The sequence below is a fragment of the Pristis pectinata genome, chromosome 24 (genome assembly GCF_009764475.1).
Source record: "Pristis pectinata isolate sPriPec2 chromosome 24, sPriPec2.1.pri, whole genome shotgun sequence".
Classification (NCBI taxonomy): Eukaryota; Metazoa; Chordata; class Chondrichthyes; order Rhinopristiformes; family Pristidae; genus Pristis; species Pristis pectinata.
The window spans coordinates 33,809,669-33,831,425 of NC_067428.1; the positions used below are offsets into that span (position 1 = coordinate 33,809,669).

The 21,757-nt window shown below is 39.8% G+C and overlaps 1 protein-coding gene across 1 annotated transcript in view; it reads left to right on the forward strand.

Annotated features, from left to right (window-relative positions):
• adamts10 (ADAM metallopeptidase with thrombospondin type 1 motif, 10) overlaps positions 1-21,757 on the forward strand; it is a 131,124-nt gene that overhangs the window by 48,581 nt on the left and 60,786 nt on the right. Inside the window, exons 8-10 of the mRNA XM_052038309.1 lie at positions 9,008-9,113; positions 19,857-20,003; positions 21,046-21,187. Coding sequence (XP_051894269.1) covers positions 9,008-9,113; positions 19,857-20,003; positions 21,046-21,187 — 395 coding nt within the window. The remainder of the gene's footprint in view (positions 1-9,007; positions 9,114-19,856; positions 20,004-21,045; positions 21,188-21,757) is intronic.

The following is a 21,757-nucleotide window of genomic DNA, read 5'->3' on the forward strand; positions in this document are numbered from 1 at the left end:
CTTTTAGTAACATGATGATTGTTAATGTATACGGATCATCCTCTCACTCAAGATGTGACTATTTTACATGGAGTTTCATTTCATGTTCCATTTTGTTTTAGGAGATTTTAAACATGACATTGCAAAGTTTATACATTTTTGTTTTACCTTGGAAGGACTTCATAAAATGCATTCAAGAGGGTTTTCAAAGCGGTATGTAGAGAGTCCTACAAGGGAAGGGGCTGTACTTGACCTTATTTTAGGGAATGAGGATGGGCAAGTGATCGAAGTGCCTGTGGATGAACCCTTCTGAAATGGTGACCACAGTTCAGTAAGCTTCAAGATAGTTATGGAAAAAGATAAAATTGTTCCTCTAGTTGGGGCCCTAAACTGGGGGAAGGTGATAGTGTAAGACAGGACCTGAGAGAGGTGGGTCAGGAGCAGCTGTGAGGGTCAAAAACAACTTCTGAGAGGTGAGAGCTGTTTAAAAGCAACGTAGTAAGAGTTCAGAGTCAGCGTGTCCCTGTAGGGATAAGAGGCAAAGGTGGTAAGCTTAGGGAACCCTGGTTAATGAAGGATATTAAAAGTTTGATCAGGGAAAAGAAGGAAGTGGATGTCAGGTATAGAGATTGTTATCAAACGAGTCACCTGGGGTCTATAGATGCTATAGAGGAAATTACAAGGGCAAAAAGGAGCCATGATATGACTTTGGCAAGTAGGATTTAGGAGAATCCTGAAACCTTTTATGAGTATAATAGAAGCAAGAGGGTGGCTAAGGAAGGAATAGATCCCCTCAGACACCAGACGGGTAGTCTATGGGTGGAGACAGGGGATATGAGTGAAATCCTAAATGAATACTTCTCATCAGTATTCACCAGGGAGAAGGACATGGAGACTGATGCACTAACATTGTGGACCACATCTGTGTCAAGAAGGAGGAAGTGCTGGAAATGTTGGAGAACACTAGTGTGGATAAATCCCCATGGCCAGGTGGGATCTATCCCAGGGTGCTAAGGGAATCAAGCGAGAAGATTGCTGGGGCTCTGGTGAAGATTTTTGCATCTTCATTAGCCATGATTAAAGTACCAGAAGACTGGGAGGTAGCTACTGTTGTACCCTTGCTCAAAAAGGGCAGGAGGGATAAGCATGGAAACTACGGGCTGGTGAGGCTTACTTCAGTGGCAGAGAAGTTGTTGGAGAAGATTCTGAGGGACACAATTTTTGCTCACTTAGAAAGCCAGGGACTGATTAGGAGGAGTCAGAAAGGTTTTGTACAGGCGACATAATGTCTCACATACCTGACTGAATTTTTTGAGGACGTAACCAAGGAGATTGGTGAAGGCAGGGTGGTAGTGTGGTGAATATCTGTAACAAGCTGCCAGAGGAGTTGGTGGAGGCAAATACAATTACAACATTTAAAAGGCAGTTGGACAGCTACTTTGGAGACACAAGAGACTGCAGATGCTGGAACCTGGAGCAACACACAAAGCGCTGGAGGAACTCAGTGGGTCAAGCAGCATCTAAGGAGGGAAATGGACAGTCGACATTTCAGGTTGAGACCTTTCATCCAGACTGAAAGTGGGGAGATAGCCTGTTTAAAAGGTGGAGGGAAGGGGTGGAACAAGAACTGACAGGTGATAGGTGGATCCAGGGAGGGAGGGTGATCGGCAGCTGAGGGAGTGGGAATGATGTCAGAAGCTGGGAGGTGATAGGCAGAAGTGACAGGTACTCCAATAGGAGAGGAATAGAGGGATGCTGGTCTAATGTGGGCAAATGGGATTAATGTAAATGGGTATCACGGTCAGCATGGATGAAGTGGGCTGTAGGGGACTGCTTCTGTGCTATACTTTTCTATGATTCCATGATCACTGTTACTTTCTATTTTTATCTGATTTGAGAATGAATTTACCCCTTCTCTCACCCCTCCTAATTGATGGTTAATGAGGGGAATTGTTTGTTCAATATTCACCAAGTTCTCAGCTGCGCTGTTATCCTCACTGCACCATTGTAAGATTTTATTCATAATAACTTTATGGGCAAACAATTTTAAAACATAAATATGAACATAAAAATTTAATTATCAAAGCATGCCACAAGATGTCTCATTCCAGCAAAATCTGCCAATGGGGGAAAAAGTGACAGAAGAAAATTTTGTTCAAAGTGATTTGGAAGATGTAATTATATTGATTAGGTTGCCTTCTACCTTTATAAAGAGTTTATGATAATTAGAATTAATAAATTTGCCTATCAGCTAGTCATTTTGAAGTAATTTGCATTTATTTTCAATAAATTGGGGCACAATTTTGTGAATGTAAGAGTGTAAGAATGAAATGTGACATAAAGAATAACACCTGAATTATGTGTATGCTGTATGCTTAACAGTATTCCAAGTGGATTTTCCATGCCATTGCACTTAGTGTGTGGGAGGAAATGCTGTTTTCTAACCAGGCATCATTATGCCATGTGGCAGTCAATGTATGGAGTAAGGAATATGATTTAATATAATAAATTGCATGGTATTGTACCATTCTGTCACTCTGGAATGATAAGTAGTAATGAACTGCTATTAGCTTTTTGCGTTTCTGGGAAGATGGATCTATTTGTGAGTAACATTTTGTTCAGATGGTCAGCATTACAGTCAGTCATAAACAATTACAGGATTTATCTGAGGACATTATATACTTCAGATTAATGTGCTCATCACATTTAAAAACTGTTGACTATGTTTGGTAAAGAGGTACATTTTGGTTCACATAACAATTAAATGTACAGTATTTACACAAGTTTTGTTTCAGAAAGGCTCCAAAATGTAAGGATGTTAAAGTGCCAATGATTCAGTTATCAGTTATTTTTCAATTGGCTGAAATGATGTGATGGCTTCGTGGCCAAGTTTGCGGATGATACAAAAATAGGTGGAGGGACAGATAGTGTTGAGGAAGCAGGGAGTCTGCAGAAGGGCTTGGACAGATTGGGAGAATGGGCAAAAGTGGCAGATGGAATACTGCGCAGGGAAGTGTACAGTCATGCACTTTTAGAAGGAATAGAGGTATAGATTATTTTCTAAATGGGGACTGAATTCAGAAATCAGAGGTGCAATGGGACTTGGGAGTCCTAGTGCAGGATTCCCTTAAGGTTAACTTGCAGGTTGACTCAGTAGTAAGGAAGGCAAATGCAATGTTAGCATTCATTTCGAGAGGACTGGAATATAAAAGCAAGGATGTAATGCTGAGGCTTTATAAAGCATTGGTCAGACCATATTTGGAGTATTGTGAGCAGTCTTGGGCCCCATATCTGAGGAAGGATGTGCTGGCATTAGAGAGGGTCCAGAGGAGGTTTAAGAGAATGATCCCAGGGTGAAAGGGTTAACGCAAGAGGAGCGTTTGATAACTCTGGGCCTGTACTCGCTGGAGTTTAGAAGGATGAGGGGGGATCTCATTGAAACCTACCGAATATTGAAAGGCCTGGATAGATTGGACATGGAGAAGATGTTTCCAGTAGTGGGAGAGTCTGGGATCAGAGGGCACAGCCTCAGAATAGAAGAACGTCCCTTTAGAATAGAGATGAGGAGACCACCACCCCTGGCAGTACATTCCAGGCACCCACCATGCTCTGTGTAAAATAAAAACAACAAATAACAACAACAAACAAACAAACAACGACCTCTGATATCTGCCCTGAAATTTCCTCCATTCACCTTGAACGAGTGTCCTCTAGTATTGGCCATTACTGACATGGGGGAAAGATACTGGCTGTCCACTCTGGTTATGCCTCTCATAATCTTATCAAGTCTCATCTCATACTCTGTTGCTTCAAAGAGAAAAGCCCTAACTCGCTCAACCTATCCTCATAAGACATGTTCTCCAGTCTAGGCAGCATCCTTGAAGATCTCCTCTGCACCCTCCCCAAAGCTTCCACATCCTTCCTATGATGTGGCAACCAGAACTGAACACAATATTCCAAGTGTAGTCTAACCAGAGTCTTTTAGAGCTGCAACATTACCTCGTGGCTCTTAAACTCAATACCCTGATTAATGAAGGTCAGCACGCCATTTGCCTTCTTAACCACCCTATCAAATTGCATGATAACTTTGATGGACCGATGTACTTGGACCCCAAGTTCTCTCTATTACTCCACACTGCCAAGAATCCTGCCATTAACCTTGTAATCTGCTTTCAAGTCCAATCTTCCAAGGTGTATCACTTCTCACTTCTCCGGATTGAACTCCATCTGCCACTTCTCCGCCCAGCTCTGCATCCTGTCTATATCCCGTTGCAACCTATGACAACCTTCTGCACTATCTACTACACCACCAACCTTTGTGTCATCTGCAAACTTACCAACCCAACCTTCCACTTCTTCATCCAAGACACCTATAAAAATCAGAAAGAGCACGGGTCCCAGAACACATCCCTGTGGAACCCCACTAGTCACCAATCACCAGGTCGAATACTCCTCTTCCACAACCACCCTCTGCCTTCTGTGGGCAAACCAATTCCAAATTCATACAGTCAATTTTCCATGGATCCCATGCCTCATGATTTTCTGGATGAGACTACCATGGGGAACCTTGTCAAATGCCTTGCTGAAATCCATATATACCACATTCACCACACTACCTTCATCAATATGTCTTGTCACCTTCTCAAAAAACTCTACTAGGCTCATGAGGCACGACCTGCCCTTCACAAAGCCATGTTGACTATCCCTAATAAGACTATGCTTCCCCAAATGGTCATAAATCCTGTCCCTAAGAATCCTCTCCAATAGTTTGCCCACCACTGACGTAAGACTTCATGGTCTATAATTCCAAGGATTATCCCTGTTACCTTTCTTGAACAATGGAACAATGTTTGCAATCCTCTGGTACCACTCCTGTGGCCAGGGAGGACTCAAAGATCAGGATAATGCTCCAGCAATCTCTTCCCTCGCTTCCTATAGTAACCTGGGGTATATCCTGTCTGACCCCGGGGACTTATCTATCCTAATGCTTTTTAGTAGCTCCAACACTTGTTCTTTCTTAACCTCGACATGCTTCAACACATTTGCCTGTTCTACACTAACCTCACATTCGTCTAAGTCCATCTGCCTGGTAAATACTAAAGCAAAGTATTCATTCAGGACCTCCCCTACCTCCTTCACCTCCAGACATATTTTCCCCCCATTATCCCTTAGCAGTCCTACCCTCACCATAGTCATCCCCTTGTTCCTCACATACAGTATGTGTAGAGCGCCTTAGGGTTTTCCTTAATCCTACTTGCCAAGTCCCCTTCTAGCTCTCTTAAGTCCCTTCTTAAGCTCCTTCCTGGTTACTTTATAACTCTCAAGAACCCTGTCTAATTTTTGCTTCCTAAACCTTAAATATGCTTCCTTCTTCCTCTTGACTAAACCTTCCACCTCTCTTGTTAACCATGGTTCCTTCACCCTACCATCCTTTCCTTAGTGGGATAAATCTATCTAGAACCTCATGTAAGTGGTCTCTAAACATCCTCCACATTTCTGCAGTGCATTTACCGGAGAACATCTGTTCCCAATTTACACTTCCAAGTTCCTGCCTAATGCCATCGTAATTTGCCCTCCCCCAATTAAATATTTTCCCATAATGTTTGCTTCTATCTTTGTCCATGGCTATGCTAAAGGTCAGGGAGTTGTGGTCACTATCCCCGAAATGCTTGCCCACCGAGAGGTCTGTCGCTTGACCAGGTTCATTGCCTAGTACCAGATCCATCATGGCCTCTCCTCTAGTTGGCCTGTCTACATCCTGTGTCAGGAATCTTTCCTGTACACACCTAACCAATACATTGTGGGGTCTTTAGCTAAAGGTGCTTGTCACAGATTTCAGCTGTAAGCAAAGAAAATAACACACACTGATAACATTTAACTTAAACAGAAAGTTAACAGAACATATTTTTGCCGGATCCCAAAGACTGAAATGTGAGAAGGCAGTTAGAAACAAGAAATGGGGAAGCTTAACATTTTTGTCATTTTGTACCATTACTCCAAGGCAAGTCTATTGTTTGACCTTGGCAGGTTTGATAGAAAAATCTTTGGGCTAGAAAACAGAATGCATATCATTGTTTATTTTAATGCTACATGACTGAAGATTAACTTTTGAATGATGTAAGGCACGATAATTACCATTTTCAGGTCACTTTGCATTACTGCATTTGACATTATTGTGGTGCCACATTGTTGGTCATTTCCAGGACAATCATATTTTCATAGCATAGTTCCAGACTGATACTCCACGATGTCCTACACTTGCCTTCTGTCCTTTGTAGGGTCTGCCCCACCTCCAAGCCGGCATTCAAGTCCTGATCACAGTCGCCAAATCTTCCATCTCCTCAGGTCCAATTATGCCTCAGACTACCAGCTCCCTCCTTCTCAGTCATGACTAAGACTTGATCCTGGATAGTCCATATTGTTCATGAGAAAACACATCACTTATTCAGGAGCACCATCTGCTTCTGTACCCTGACTGAAATGGTTATTGCCACACAACAGAGTGAGCATATTGTTTTACAGTGCATTACAGTTTTTAGGCCCTCGTATTTAGGAATTTGCTTATTATGTCCAACATCTAGTAATACAATAGCACAACCCATTAAGAGAACAACAAAGCTCACTTTTTTTTGAATGAATCACTTTAAGTTTTACTTTATTTCATACCATTGGCATGTGGGCTTTCCTGACAAGTCCATGCTTTTAATGCAAAGTTCTAATTGGTGGGCTGTGTTGCCAATTACATTCAGCATCTGATAAACCACACCAGACAATGACTTTGCCCAATAACTATACTTGATTAATCACAATTAGATCAAACAACTCAAAGATGCACTATGTAGTTTCAAACAAGACTCATTAACTCTTTAGTTGCACAACTTCAAAAACTCACTACTTGTATTCTGATTTTACCCGCTCTTGACAAACCTGGCCAGGGTTCAACTTGATGAGTTATTATCTAACCACTTGACTCAGGATCTTCTGCGATGGTTATTTTCTGAAGTTGTTGGTGCCGATCATCCCACGAGGCACCTTTTGTACATTCCTTTGCATACCTCCAACACATTGCTTTGATTTTACGGCCAATTGCATGGTAATAAGTCAACTCCTTTACCATATACATACTTCTTTCTGTGATTTCTTCAAATTCCTGCTGGCACCACTTTAACACTTCAATCACCAGTTCTGTAATGATCAGAGCATCAGTACCTGTTTGTTCTGTGCTCAACTTTCTCACATCACTACAGTTGCCATCTTGAACTGTTGGAATTGTCTGTGAATTGCATGGAACTGACAGGTGCTGATATTTCCATGTGTCTGCTGACCTTGTTCTTCAAGGTGTTGGATGCATGTTTTGAAGCCACTTTTTAAAAACCTTGCTGCAGTGCCACGTGTAACTATGGTGTGATGCTTTTTGTGCAGCATAGTAAAGATCCTTGCATCTTTGGATGTGCACTCATTCAGGCATGTGAATTTCATCATACTCCTGACTTTCTGTCTCATACATGTGAAAAGGTTTTTGAGAATCAGCAAGTGATTCACTCACCACAGAATACACAGTCACAAATCTGCTTTCTGCTCTGCAGTATTGATGTGGCTGGTTCAGTTAAATTTTAATCTTTTGGTCAGTGGTCACCCTTAGATTATTGATATTGTAGGGGTGGGTCATAATAATTCTGGTAAAGGTCAAGACAGAAAATGCTGGAAATGCTTAATCAGTCAGGCAACGTGTGGAGGGAGAAACCAGGTTAACATTTCAGACTGAAGACATTGAAACAATTATGTGTTGTTGAAAGGTTCTCAACATTTTACAAGTTCTAATATCACTGTCCTACAGCAGCAGATGTCATATGCAATGGAATGAGAGAACAATTGTTGAACAGTGCAGAAGACGCTATGGGGAAACTAGAAAACGTAGAATTCTTTTTAATGAATGCCATCACACTATAGATGAATGCATATCATTTTTGTCAAATTGCATATGATGGCCTTAATTCTTAAAGATGTGAAAAAGCCTTGAAGAGGCATTGTGGGGAATGAGGGCAATCATTAAGGATAAGAAGGAAGAAAAGAACCAACGTTGATGAAGATTGACCTCCAGGCTCCCTATTGATGGCCAGATTTACTCAGACTGTGTAGCTCATGCTAGAACAGAACTCAACCCTCCAGTTAAACTCTCGTGCTTCAAGGCCAGCATCATCCACAGCAGAATTTTGAGCAAGTTACAACATTTGTGCATGGCATACCAATTAATGTCCACTGTGCATGCTCAGCTGTCTTGAAGCACGTGAACCTTGTAGGCAAAGAGGATCTGGATGGAATTTCCAGAAGTACACTGCACAAGCATAAAGTAAATGCAGTCAGGTTTCCGGTAAAATAAATTTGCATAGCATGATAAACTTGCTGGCCTGCTGTTTGTAGCTGTTAATGACGGATGAAGAGGGATGTGACGTGTTTTATGGTTCTTCCTAATTTAAAGAAAACTGAAGGTTATTGAATAGCCTGTAGTTTATCATGCTGCATCTTTTCATATCGCTACTTGGAATAAAGATACAAGTGCACTGAATCTAATTTACATTTAAGTTGTAGGAGAGCATTGGTTCTTTCAGTTCTGTCCAAATAGATGGAGCGAGCCTCTTTGAAGATTATGGTCCTGGCTTCAGCCATTCTGGGGGAAAAACAAAACAAGTTTAAATAACGGTTATATATGTACAGAAAAGCCTGTACATCTTGGTTAATCTGATGGAAAATATGATATTAGACATACATTTCCAATGAGAGTGTTGTGACATTTAATTGTTTAACATTTTTAAGTTTCTATGTACATGGTTTTTTGCTTGGTAAGCAAGAATATTGCAGGCAGGGTGGCTTTACATAGTTTTTTAAATTATGTGTCATGTCTATTCAATTATATGCTGTAGTTAACAGTTTATCTTTTCAAGATCAGCTTCCATTTGAGGTTGAATTTCTGATTCCTGTGTTTGACTCCATCCTTATTTTTCTGAGTAAAGTCACAATTCTGTTGCAGGTCTGGCTCCTGTGGGTGGCATGTGTGAACCAGAAAGGAGCTGCAGCATCAATGAGGATATAGGCCTGGCAACCGCATTTACAATCGCTCATGAAATTGGTCACAAGTAAGAGACATTTTACTATCGTAGGTAATATCTTCTTTATCTTGAATTTAAAGCTCAAATTATAATTTATTTGTATTTATGGTACATTTTGGTGCTCAATTGTATAAATTTCCCCAGGGATATTGGGCAGCGGAAATCAGCCTTTGTAAATCATAAAGTTGAAGCAGGCGAGAATGACTCAATTTGACTAGAATTGATCTATTCTTGTAAACCGCCTTCTTCAGTGGCCCCTAGTCATGTTATTGGGTTGAAAATTCCTTCCTTGAATTTAAATCTTGTACTACTTTTTGTGTAAATGCGTACAATGGTAATGCTGGCTCAGTGGGCCGAAGGTCCTTTTTGAATACTGCATGATTCTATGACTTATCGATGATGCGGCAATGTACTGTCTTCCTATATAAATTGTTAATCTGATGTTTCTACATTTACCTAAGTAGCTCACCTCTCCTCATTACATGTGGGGAACTGTTAAGCAATAGTTGCACTCCTGTTGTATGTTATGTATTAAGACTGAAACCCCAGCCACAGAGCAGGTTTCTGTTTAGCATGTACATGTCACAGGAGAATAATGGAATCCTCAGTATCAACCGGTGTTTTGTACACACGAGTCACCCTGTGGGCATGTATCAGTGACAATCCAGCCCAGCTTCTCACCTTGTCCCACCTATTTACAGTATTACACATGAAATCATACCTCGCCCACCATTCTACCATCAACTGTATTATTTCTATCGATTGAAAATTCAGTTGCTCCTGCACTTAAATTTTAATGTTTCCTTTACAAAACCATCTACATTTTGAATAAATGCTAATTCTGTAATATTCTTTCTCCTCCCTGTGAAAGACGTTCCTGAAACCCTTCCAAATTTAAAGATTCTTCCTATCTTGAAAAACATCTTCAAAACTTAATTGTTTCATTTTGTTCAGTCTCCTGTGAGGCATCCTGCAATTTTTACAATATGTGAATAATATAGTCAATAATATTGTCCGTTAATCACTATCAAGTCTAAAAAATGTTTCCCCTATTCATGCTATTTCTTTGTAAAGATTAATCAGTTTCAGTAGTTGGTGGTGGATGGATTGCCATTTAAGTAGGCTGCTTTATTCTGGATGGCGTTGAGTTTTTGAGAATTGTTGGAGCTGCAACTCATCCAGACAAGGTGCGACTATCATGCTCCTGGCTTATTCCTTGTAGATGGTGGAAAGGTTTTGGGGTATCAGGAGATGAATCATTCATTGCAAGGTAACCCCAACCCTCCACCTGCTCTTCTATCGAATTCTGACCTGATGTCCAGGTAGTCATTTCACCTCAGTTTTGGAATTCTGCTCTTTCTTCCATATTTGGAAGCTGAGTGGTCCTGGTGAAGTCCAGGCTGGGCATCAGTGATGATGCTTTTGCTGAGGGAATGCTGCTTGATAGAATTGTTGAAAACACCTAATAATTGTGAGGTGTTTGGGCAAATATTAGCTGGATTGGGCATTAATCCCAATAAAAAATCCTTGTGTTTCTAATTCAGCTAAGAAACCACAATCAAAACTGCTCCTGATCTAGGTGCATCTGCATTATTGAAAACAGTTCATAATAAGAAATAAAAACTCTTAACAAAGGTGTAATTAAAAAGTATAATCATTCACCTGTAATAAATTACTAGAATTCAATCCTTGGTTTATTTAAAAGATTTTTAAATATTGGCACAGTGGAAACAGGCTTTTACCTTTTCAATTCATTCTGATTCACAGAATGTCAAGGGAGAGGTTTCTAGGTTTCACATGCTTACGAAGATGTGGTTTAAACTCCAATTGTGAAGTTTAAAAACTATCTGTTCAAAGTTCAGGCCTGTGTTCTTGAAGCAAAATCTTGTCTAATTTCCCTATACTTATCCTTTTGTGGTAATTAAATAACTATTTAAAATATTGGCAACTACAAACATTCTATTCAGTTGTTCTGGTGCCATTTCAACTATCTACATGACTGCATTTAATTTTTTTTGATGCAAATTTGTACAGCCTGCAAGATAGCAGTGCCAATTTGTCTCCTTGTGTAAACATGAGTTAGACGGGTTGAACCAGATTATAAATCTTGGTTCTGTCTCATTAGTACACTGCAAAGAAAATGTAGGCATAAAATGTAGTCCTAGTTAGTATCTCAAGTGTTAGTTGGCAAGATATTATGTACTTTTGCAGGTCATTTAAAGGGTTAGAGTTTCTAAAAGGACAGACCTTATATTAATCATCTGGCAGACAAAGAAGTCTGTATCAACCCGAGCCCACTGTTCAATACTGACCTCCAACAATCAAAGAAACGGCAGGAGCCTGGAAAAAAATAGACCACTTTCCACAGCTTGGGAGCTATCTCTTAGTGAAAGAAAAATTCACCCACTTCCAGTGAGCCAGCATAAGTTTTGGCTGGCAGAAACAAAAAGTGGTCAAAGACCAAGAATTCAAACCTGGATCCAAGCATCATCCACTGAGCAACAGTGATTACTGTCCTCTATGCTTCAAAGACATGGTAAACCTGCTGCAAGTATCCCAAAGCATGAGAAAGCTAGCACCAACCCTATCTCTGTAAAATCTTTCAAATCCTTTGTAGGGCAAGTGAATTGATATCTGTGTCTTCTCCTGGGCCAATGCCCCCAATATTAAGGCTCTGATGACACTCAGCCAGCTCCAGTGTCCAGATGCCTGACACCAGACTTCAAACCCATTCATTGTAAAAGACTTCCAGGAAGACAGAGAAAACATTTCAAGGACATTCTGAAAGTCTCTTTAAGAGTCTTCCTCAATTCCGAGGTACTCCAAAGAAAAAGAGGAGAAAAGGACAGTAAATTGACATTGCTGTGATGGCAGGAAAAAGTAGTAAACTACTAGCCATAACATTAGCCATCATAAATTAATAGTGCAGCACTCTTCTGATGAGTTCTTTAAATGCTATTGGATTATGTACAGCAGGTGATGTTAGAAAGTATCATTGTATCTTGTAAATGGGTATTTCAGTAGGAGGAAGAAAACGATGGTAAGTGTAGGCATGTTTGTTGACATACTGAATTTATAAGGATGATTAGTGACTGAAGGGAAGAAAATGATGAGGACCTCTTCTCAGTGATGATCAAGCAGGCAGATTGATGTTAGCTTTGTTTTCATTATTGTTCTGAAGATTTTCCTGATGCTAAAGAACAAATAATTGTAATATTTGAGATACAAGGGACTGCAGATGCTGGAAATCTGGAGCAACACACAAATGAGCTGCAGGAACTCAGCAGGTCAGACAGCATCTATGGAGGGAAATATCTGTCATTGTATTGTAATATTTGACATTGACTAGCTCTTACTGTCCCCATATCTGTCAACGTTGTATAGTACTGTATTGTTGATATAGTGGTGTGACTGTTACATGAAACGAATGTGCATTTGTGTGATGCTGTACAGGTGGTCACAAATGTATTGGATATTGATTGCCATGGACATCTTTAATGGCTCATGAAGGTTCAGAAGCACATTGGATTCCGTATCTCATTGTTGTACTCAAATGTGGAAAACCTGTACTTTTGAAAATCCAGACCTCTCTTCTACTGTTGGTTCTTGGAAAAGGATGAAATTGTTTCCTTTGGCAAACAATGTTCCAATCTTGTGCTTTAAACTTGTGGAATACTCATGTCTTCTTGGCAGTTTGAATTGAGCCTGAAGTTAAACAAAATGGGCTTAAGGCTACATTGATCTTTGCAGAAACGGGAAGTGTTGTGCCTGTTCTGGAGTCTGGCTGCTGCCCAGATTGTACTCACTCCTCAAATAAAAAGGAATAAATTCTGCAAAAGTGGGGAAAGCAATTATTTCAATTGTCCCTGCATTATTCAATGGAATTGACAAAACTTCTGGGATATGTTGCAAGCTTGATATACTGTATTGCTGCTGCTTAAAAAAACAAGAGTAAGCACAATCTCTTACAGCAGGTAATTACTGAGTGTTCATCTTTAGCTAATTTTGACATCAATCTGGCCACAGATTGCTCATTAGACTATCAACAAGCCAAAGTACTTTTGAATCTAAATGACTGTTAACAATTAACACCATTCACTCCATTGAGTGTCATACCCTAATGGCAAGTTTATAAGGACCTCAGGAGTCTTAAACTAATTCAGGATACGTGCTTCAAAGTTGGTGGTAAGGGAAAGGAACTAGATAGAGTACCAGCTTCTTTCTTTCTATGAGCATACTTGCAGATTTTAGGGTGGGGAGTTACTATGACCAGTTTTATCTGATTAAGAACAAACCTGTTCAATCAATGGTACCACTGATACGTCAACTGAAGAACTATCTCTGCCACAGCTTTACCCATAGTTCCTGAGATTATTTGGGAGACAGGTCCTGGAACCACAAACTTCCCACAGAAGGGGCAGAAGTTCCTCAAAGGGGATGAAACATTTTTCCCTGTCCTTTTTCTCTCACTCTCACTCTCACAGTTTTAAGGCAAAACACTTTTCCTCAAAGAGAGCCACTGCCCTATGGGGCATTATTGAGACTGATCACTTTCTCCTGCCAGTTTGTGATATAGACCTGTTTTCCTGAGATACACTTTCAGCATGTCTTTGTGCATTTCTTTTGACCATCACAGAGAACTATGACTGTGGAATAGAGGGCTTATTTGTGAAGATTTAAATCTGGCATCTGCACACCATGTTTAGTCCAGAAGAGATTATGCATGATCAATGCTGGTGACATTGGTCAGTGGAGGTGTTGGCATAAGTGCCAGTTTTCCGGTCTGATGCATAGGATCTTCTGGAGGTAGTGGTGGTGGCCCCTCTCCAGACTTGAGGTGTTTTGGTAAGTCATCTAGGTTTCACATACATGGAGGAATATAGAGATGGCAGTGGCACTGTAGAACTCGATCTTACTGTTCTTCTTTAGGTCACAATCAGCACACTGGCCTTTGTGTTGGAGCTCAACAATGACTTTGTGAACGAAAGAGCCATCTATCTTTTCTGTATTGTGGAAGCAATTTCTATTGGCTAGAAGAATGTTTGCTTGAACCCAGTTTGGAAAATGAATGTGTCCACTTCCAGGAAGAAGCCTAGGTATCTTAATAAATTTTTGAAGGAGTCTGTCAAATCAGTGAAAGCCATGTGCCATCATTTCAGATGGTCTGAAACTCCACCTATATTCCAGCAGATTTCCTCGAAAGGAGAAATAATTGGTGAAGATTCTTCATGCTATAGATAGCAAGGCAATGCCACCCTCCTTTGCCTGCAGTTTTAGGGATTGGGGTACTTGGCAACTATTAAAATTGCATTGTCCAACCATCACTTAAACCATTGGCAGATTAACAATGGGAAAGTTCTTGGGGTCATTGGCTGTTTTTTTTCAGGTTTTAGAATGATCCCAGAGTCCAGGATGTTGGAGGGATAATTGTCTATTGGGCCCCTGATTTCTGAGAAATTCTAGTTAGATTCATCAATTGCTCTGGCCATTCCTTTGTCGGTGAAGTCTGTCAAAATGTGAGCTGTTGGAGTGGTATTTTGACGAGAAAGCTAAAAACAGTTATTTTCGTAGAGTCAACAGAGAAACAGGCCCTTTGACCCACCATGTCCATGCTAATATTTTGCCCATCTGCACTAATCCAATTTGCCTACATTAGGTGTGCATCTTTCCATGTCTTGCCTATTGAAGTGCCCGTCTAAATGTCTCTTAAACATAGTGATTGTAGCTGATTCCATCACCTCCTCTTGGCAGCGAGTTCCAGATATCAACTACTCTCTGTGTTTTTAAAAAAAAAGTAAACTTTCCCCTCAAATCTACTTTAAAACTCCTTCCTCTCACCTTAAACCTACATGCTCTTGTTCCTGATACCCCTGCATGGGAAAAAGATTCTGACTATCTACACTATCAATACCTCTTATAATTTCAAACCTGGAAAAACAGTCAATGATCCCAAGAACTTTTCCATTGTTATTCTGCAATGATCAGGTCACTCCTCAGCCTCCTTTGCACCAGGGAAAACAATTCTGTTCTCCCCATAACTAAAATCTTCCAGTCCAGTCAATATCCTGGTGAATCTCCTTTGCACTCTCTCCAGTGCAACTACGTCCTTCCTGTGTGGCGGCCAGAACTGCACGCTTCTGATCGATATCCTGCTGTGGCCTGACAACCTTCCTCGCTATCCACATAACCACCAACTTTCATGTCTTCTGTTTTTGCTTGCATTCATTGGTTTTGTGTTGGTTAGAAGGCATCTGTTATTAACCTTTGCTTCCTCCTGTAGAGGCACTGCAATGGAACAAAGCTGGCAGTATATGTTTCTGCATTTTTTTCCTGGAGCATGAAAGATTCAGATTTCCTTTCCAAGACTGTAATCTATCTTCATCTAGGGAGTCTGTGGATTCTGCTGCTGTACCATGGTTCTGAGTGCCCTTAATTTCTGCAAGCAATCTCATTCCTATGTGTTCAATGTGGAATCTATAATGAAGAATGTAATAACAGAACATCTAGGAAAGAGTAATAGAGCAGAGTCAACATTAGTTTATGAGATGGAAATCACTGACTAATCTATTGGAGTTCTTTGTGGGTGTGACTGTTAGAACAGTAAAGGGGGAACTAGCGGATGTGCTGTATTTAGATTTACAACAGACTTTTAGTAAAGACCCCCAGAGGAGGTTCGTCAACAAAGTTAGAGCACGTGGATCTGAGTGTAATATAATGGCACACATTGAGAATTGGTTAACAGAAAGCAAGGGGTGGGGGGGAGGGTTGGAATTAAGAGGTCTTTTTCAGATGTCAGTCTGTGACTAGTGGGGTGCCACAAGGATTTTATAAGCTTCAATGAGATTACCTCTCATTTTTCTAAATTATGGAAAATACGTACCTAGTCATCTCAAGCTCTCCTCTTATAGCAAACCCACCATCTCAGAAACTGGTCCAGTGAATCTTTGTTACACTTCCCCTATGTCAAGCATACTTTTCTCAGTACTGTCCACAAGATTCGAGTGCAGTCTTAAAAAGATACTGTATAAATTCTTGGGCCCCTGCTTATAACAATCTATATCAACAATTTGGCAGAGAACCAAATATATTTCCAAATTTGCTAATGGTCTAAAACTAGGTGGGATTGTGAGTCAGGGCAAGGATGTAAAGAAGCCTTAAGAGATATAGACAAGCTGAGTGGTCAAGCTCATGGCAGGTAGAATATACTGTGGAGAAATGTGATATTATCCACATCGGTGCCAAAACAGAAATGCAGTGTATGTATTTTTTAATGGTGACAGACTAGGAAAAGTTGATGTTCAAAGGGACTTGGGTGTCCATATACACGTAACTGAAAGCTAAAATGCAGCAAGCAACTTGAAAGGTAAAGGGTATGTTGGCCTTTATGGGAGATGATTTAAAAACAGGAGACAACGTGCCTTGTTACAATTATGCGGGTAATTAGTGGCAGAAGCTTAGCCATTGAGTTCATTCAGAACAGAGATTAATAGATCTCTAGGTATCAAAGAAATCAGTGAATATGGTGTTATGCAGAAAAATGGTGTAGAGGTAGATCAGCTGTAATCTTGACAAATAGCAGAACAGGCTTGAAGGACCAAATGCCCCACCTCTACTCATAATTGTTATGTTTCCCTTTTTGTGGCCGCAAGAATATTTCAGACAGCCATCACATTTTGCAGATGAACAAGTGACGATAGTTACTTGGAACAGCATTATTGCCTGGATTATGTTCTTGGTAATGCTTGCAGTGGGCAGTTTTAGATTTGAGGATACTTGGTGCCTTGATCCCTTTATGTACAGTGCTGTAAAGGGTTTGACCTTTGATGCATGAAATGTAAATCAAAAATCCACTGAGTATTCCCAATGCCAGTGACTGACTCTGGTGTCATGAGTGAGGTAGATACCACAGGCTGGAGGCCAGTCTTTTAGCTGCCCATTTGCTCTAATTCTTGATAGTCATGCATGTATTGTTGGGTGTTGAAGTCACTGATGTAAATGGCTAGGTGTTGATGGCTGGACATGTCCCATCAGTATCTTGTAAGCATTCACAACAGACAGCTTGGCTATTCCAGTTGTGATGGAGGAAGTGAGTCATATCCCAGGAGGATTTATTCAACTTCTGTAGTTAAGATGACCCACGTTGCTATTATCATACTTGGCATGGTGTCTGCACATTATCATGCAAAATCAATGAATCTGTATCTGGTATCAGCTGGTTTCTGTAGCTGCATGTATTGGAAGTCAGGAATACTGATCACTTGTGTTTTGAATTCACATGACGAGGCTGAATTGAGCTGGCTGTGGCTGTCAATTCTGAAGAGAATCACAGGCATTCAGCCACTTGCAGGTTGTATGTCTTAGACTGGTGTGGTCTCACTACAAGTCCATATGAACTGAATGACAGATGCCTGTGCATCTGACATGATGATCCATCACTGAACTCCATGTCCAAAGTTAGCATTGGATCAGAATAACCGTTCATTGGAATGGTGGTTCCATCCCAGATGAAAAAGACAAGTTCAGTTATTTACTGTATGACTTCTTCCGTACTTAACATTTTATTTTTAGAAACATTTTTAATTATTTCGTAGCATTTTAACATATAATCAACTTAGCAATTATATTTGTAATTATTTAAAGCAATTTTAATAGTTCTATATAACTTTATAGCCGAGACATTTTAAAAACACCAACAAAATATTCATGTACTAAGAAGAGTACAGAGGCCAAGTCCAGGTAGTGGACTGAATTAAGTATGATTTGGCCCAATATCACACTCTTCACTTGAGGTAGAACTTCACATAAAATTCATAAACATGTAGTGCTGAGCCAATTATTTAGGTTGATTGATCCTGAAAAAGAACTGTCATTTGGTATGTTCAATGGGTTCATGTTTTTTGACCAAGGAAGACACTTTCAGGTATTTGGACATTTTCTCAAGGAAATCAGCTGGTTGGCTCTCAATGAATTTGCATTTACAAGGAGATAACATGTAGGCTATCATTAACTCAGCTGGGATCACAGGGAGAGTTTGCAAACTTTATACTCTGTGCTCCAGGGGTCAGGTTAAAACTAGGGTCACTGGAACTGTGAGGCTGCTATCTTCTGCAAAAGGTGGGCTACTAATGATCCCCTCCTGGACCCAAGTGAAGATTTTTGCCTTTAAGCCACATTTTATTGACACACAGCCAAAACAATAAGGTCCATCGTAAAATCTGGTAGAAGACTCACTGGAAAACTATGGGGAACACAGCTGGAACACTTTGCTCTGAATTGGAATACTGCTGCATCTCATTGTCCTGCAGAGTCTGTACACTGATTGCAGGCATGCAAGTAAACACCACTTTAGAATGATGAAAGAGAGTACTTTTGTACACTGGAACCAGGAACCACCTCAGTTTTTCTGCTGAGCCATGTCTGCCATTCACCATGAAGCTATTGTGCTTCATGAGATAAAAACAATCATGTATAGCACCAACCTTCCCACTTTCAAAGACTTGGAAAAGCTATCCAAACAAATATTTAAATTTGGATCATCTAGACCTCTCAGCACTAGAACATTTCTTAGGGCAGTGTTATGGGCCCAGCCATCTACAGCTGCTACATCATTGACTTTCCTGCCAACCCTGTAGAAATGGGGATGTTAGCTGATGTTCCATTTCATTCCATTCCCCAAAGAATAATTTGGTCCATGTTTGCATTCAGCTACACCTGGATACATTTACCTGTCAAGACCCCTCAGTATCTTTTATGCCTCATTCTTCTAACCTCCAGCAGATACAAGCCTAGGCTGTTCAAGCTTCACTCATAAGACAACCTCAAGAATTCACAAAGTGCTTTTAAGTCATTTAGATGTTTCTGAAATGTGGCCACAGGGCTAATGAAGGAAAGCATGGCTGCTAATTTATTCATCACAAATTCCCAAAATAGTAAAGACATAAGGATAAATAACCAACTATATGATTTTTGTTGAGACATAAATGTTGCACAGGACTCTAAGAACACTATCCTGAATGGTACCCTTGGATTTCTCACTTGTATATGAAAAGACAAATTGCCATTGGTTTAATATCCCCTTGCAACTTGGCACTCCCTCATTTTTGTACTAAAGCACTAACCTTGATTTATCTGAAACCTTTGGAGTGGAGCTTCAACCCATAACCTTCTGACTCTGAATTAAGTCTGCTGCTACCAAGTCAAGCCAATCTCTTTAACAGTGTCCCTCTTGAGTCAAAGGCTGTAGGACTGACATTTATATAGCAAGGCAAGGAGGTGCTCTCGTGCTATCCACATGTTTCCTAATTCTCTTTCATAAAGCTGTACATAGAGAACAGTATGCCAAAAGTACATCCAAAAAGGTTGTGGTAGTCTGAATTTCCAGCAGTCTTCACTTACTTTAACGTGTGGTGTACTCCTTGCAACAGGCCACTAGAGTATGAATCAGTAGCTTATTAACGTGTTGCTTGATTCATAAAGTAAATTCGCCAACATTTTAAATGCAGTGTATTGAAACTCACCATCAAGTCAAATGTGGGCAATTGACATTTGACCTTCAGAAATTAAAGAAAACTGTTTACATTCGGTCCTAAATATTTTGTCCTTCTGAGTGCCTGTTTGTGTACCAAATATCCATCCATTTTTCTCTGTATTGTTTGCTGGGAAACAAGTATATGTCATGAATAAAGAAATTAAAGAGATGAAAGTAATTGTAATGTGTAACAGGTATCTAGAAATACATTGACTGATTTTACTGGTCTTTTTCTTTTTCAGTTTTGGCATGAATCATGATGGAGTTGGAAACTCCTGTGGTCCAAGAGGTCAAGAAGCAGCCAAGTTGATGGCTGCTCATATCACAGTGAAAACTAATCCTTTCATCTGGTCAACGTGCAGCAGGGATTACATCACCAGCTTCTTGGAGTAAGAAGTCAGAAAATAGGATAAAATATAAAAACAAAAATTAAACAGGTGTCTGTCAGGGTCCACACTGTGTTCACGTGTTAAATGGAGCAGTTAATGCAATTGTTTTTGTCTTGTCGTATATATAAAGTAACATTTTGAATCCAAAATTTGGATTCAAACTCTTGAAATGCTTTCAGTTGTACATTATGCTCAAGATCTCTCTTAAGTTTGCACTTAACAAGCATAGAAACCAAATCTGTAAAATTTGAAAATACTATAAAGGTCATTGACCTAAAACATTAACTCATTTCTCTGTCCATAGATGCTACCTGACCTGTCGTGCATTTACCACATTGTTTTGGTATTTCATTTTTCTGGCATTTGCAGCTTTTTGTTTTGCTCTCCTGCACATACCTGTTTAGGGGAAGTTGTGGTCCCTAACTAGTTTGACACGGTTGAAGTGCATTCAATAGTGATGTTGTCTTCAAGAATGTTCAATTAATGAGGTGCAACAATAATAATACTTTAACAAATGACTTAAAAGGATAGAAGTTCAGATACAAAACATTTTCACTGATAGCAGCTACAGAGCAGAAACAAGAGAAGCCACATTGAATAGCATATAAAAATTAGGCATAAGATTTCAAAAATGGCAAGCTGCCTGCAACACAACATAAGTTCTTAAAAAGACAGATTTGACAGACTCTCTCTTAAGTGGTTTCAGCTGAATGAAAATTTTAATATTTATAGATCATTCCAATTTTGGTTGATAATTTACTGAAAAATTACAAAAAACTATTTTGATAGAAAGATACAATTTAAGGCACAGCTTTCTTTATTATTTATAGCAAAAAAAGATTTAACTATTGACTATACGAACCCTCACAATAAGACATTACGTATTCATTCATTGGTCATTTGCAATGAGCAAATGTGGGAGACTTTTTTCTCAAATGATTTATTTTATCAATCATTCATTTAATTTTGTTTGACTACATTTCATTTTAAAAGTTAATACATCTGTTTATCTTTTATAATAAAATATTCTTGTTTTGGTCAGTTCAGGACATGGTCGATGTCTCATCAATGCGCCCCCAAAACAGGAGTTCTTCTACCCTACTTTGGCCCCAGGACAGGTCTATGATGCCGATGAGCAGTGCCGTTTCCAATATGGAGTCAAATCACGCCAGTGTAAATATGGGGTAGAGAGTCTTGCTCCTTCTTTGAGAATAGAAAACTGTTCTGATCCCCTGTAGCAGACAAAGCTGTAGAAAAGAATTTCCTGCTTTTCTCTGTGTTCAGACTTTCATATATGCAGTCTTTCAGTTGTGTCATCACTGTCTGCCATGATCTGTTTATACATTTTCTTTTGTGTTGGCAAATGTCTAATATGAGGACGCTGCCCTCTTTATAATTTAAATTCAGTGGGAATCACACTGAGGTTACCTAAACTAATTTCTTTTTTAAAATCAACATCCATGAGGAAGAATCCATCCTCCACTCAATAAAATATATGACTTATTATATACCAGTAGCTGCAAGTAAACGGAATTTTAATTACTACAAGCATACTATGTAAAGAAAGATCCCTGTCTGAAATGAGATGTGTGGGAAGAGTGTATCTGCACTCCAGTGGAAGCTAATGGTGCAAAAGCACTGGAGGTGAGAGTTGAACTAAAGGCAGCTGATCTACATTTGACATTATACTCTGGAACCTTGGAAACAGTTTAGAACTTCTTGCTACTTTGCAATGTATTAAGGGGCTGACTTTG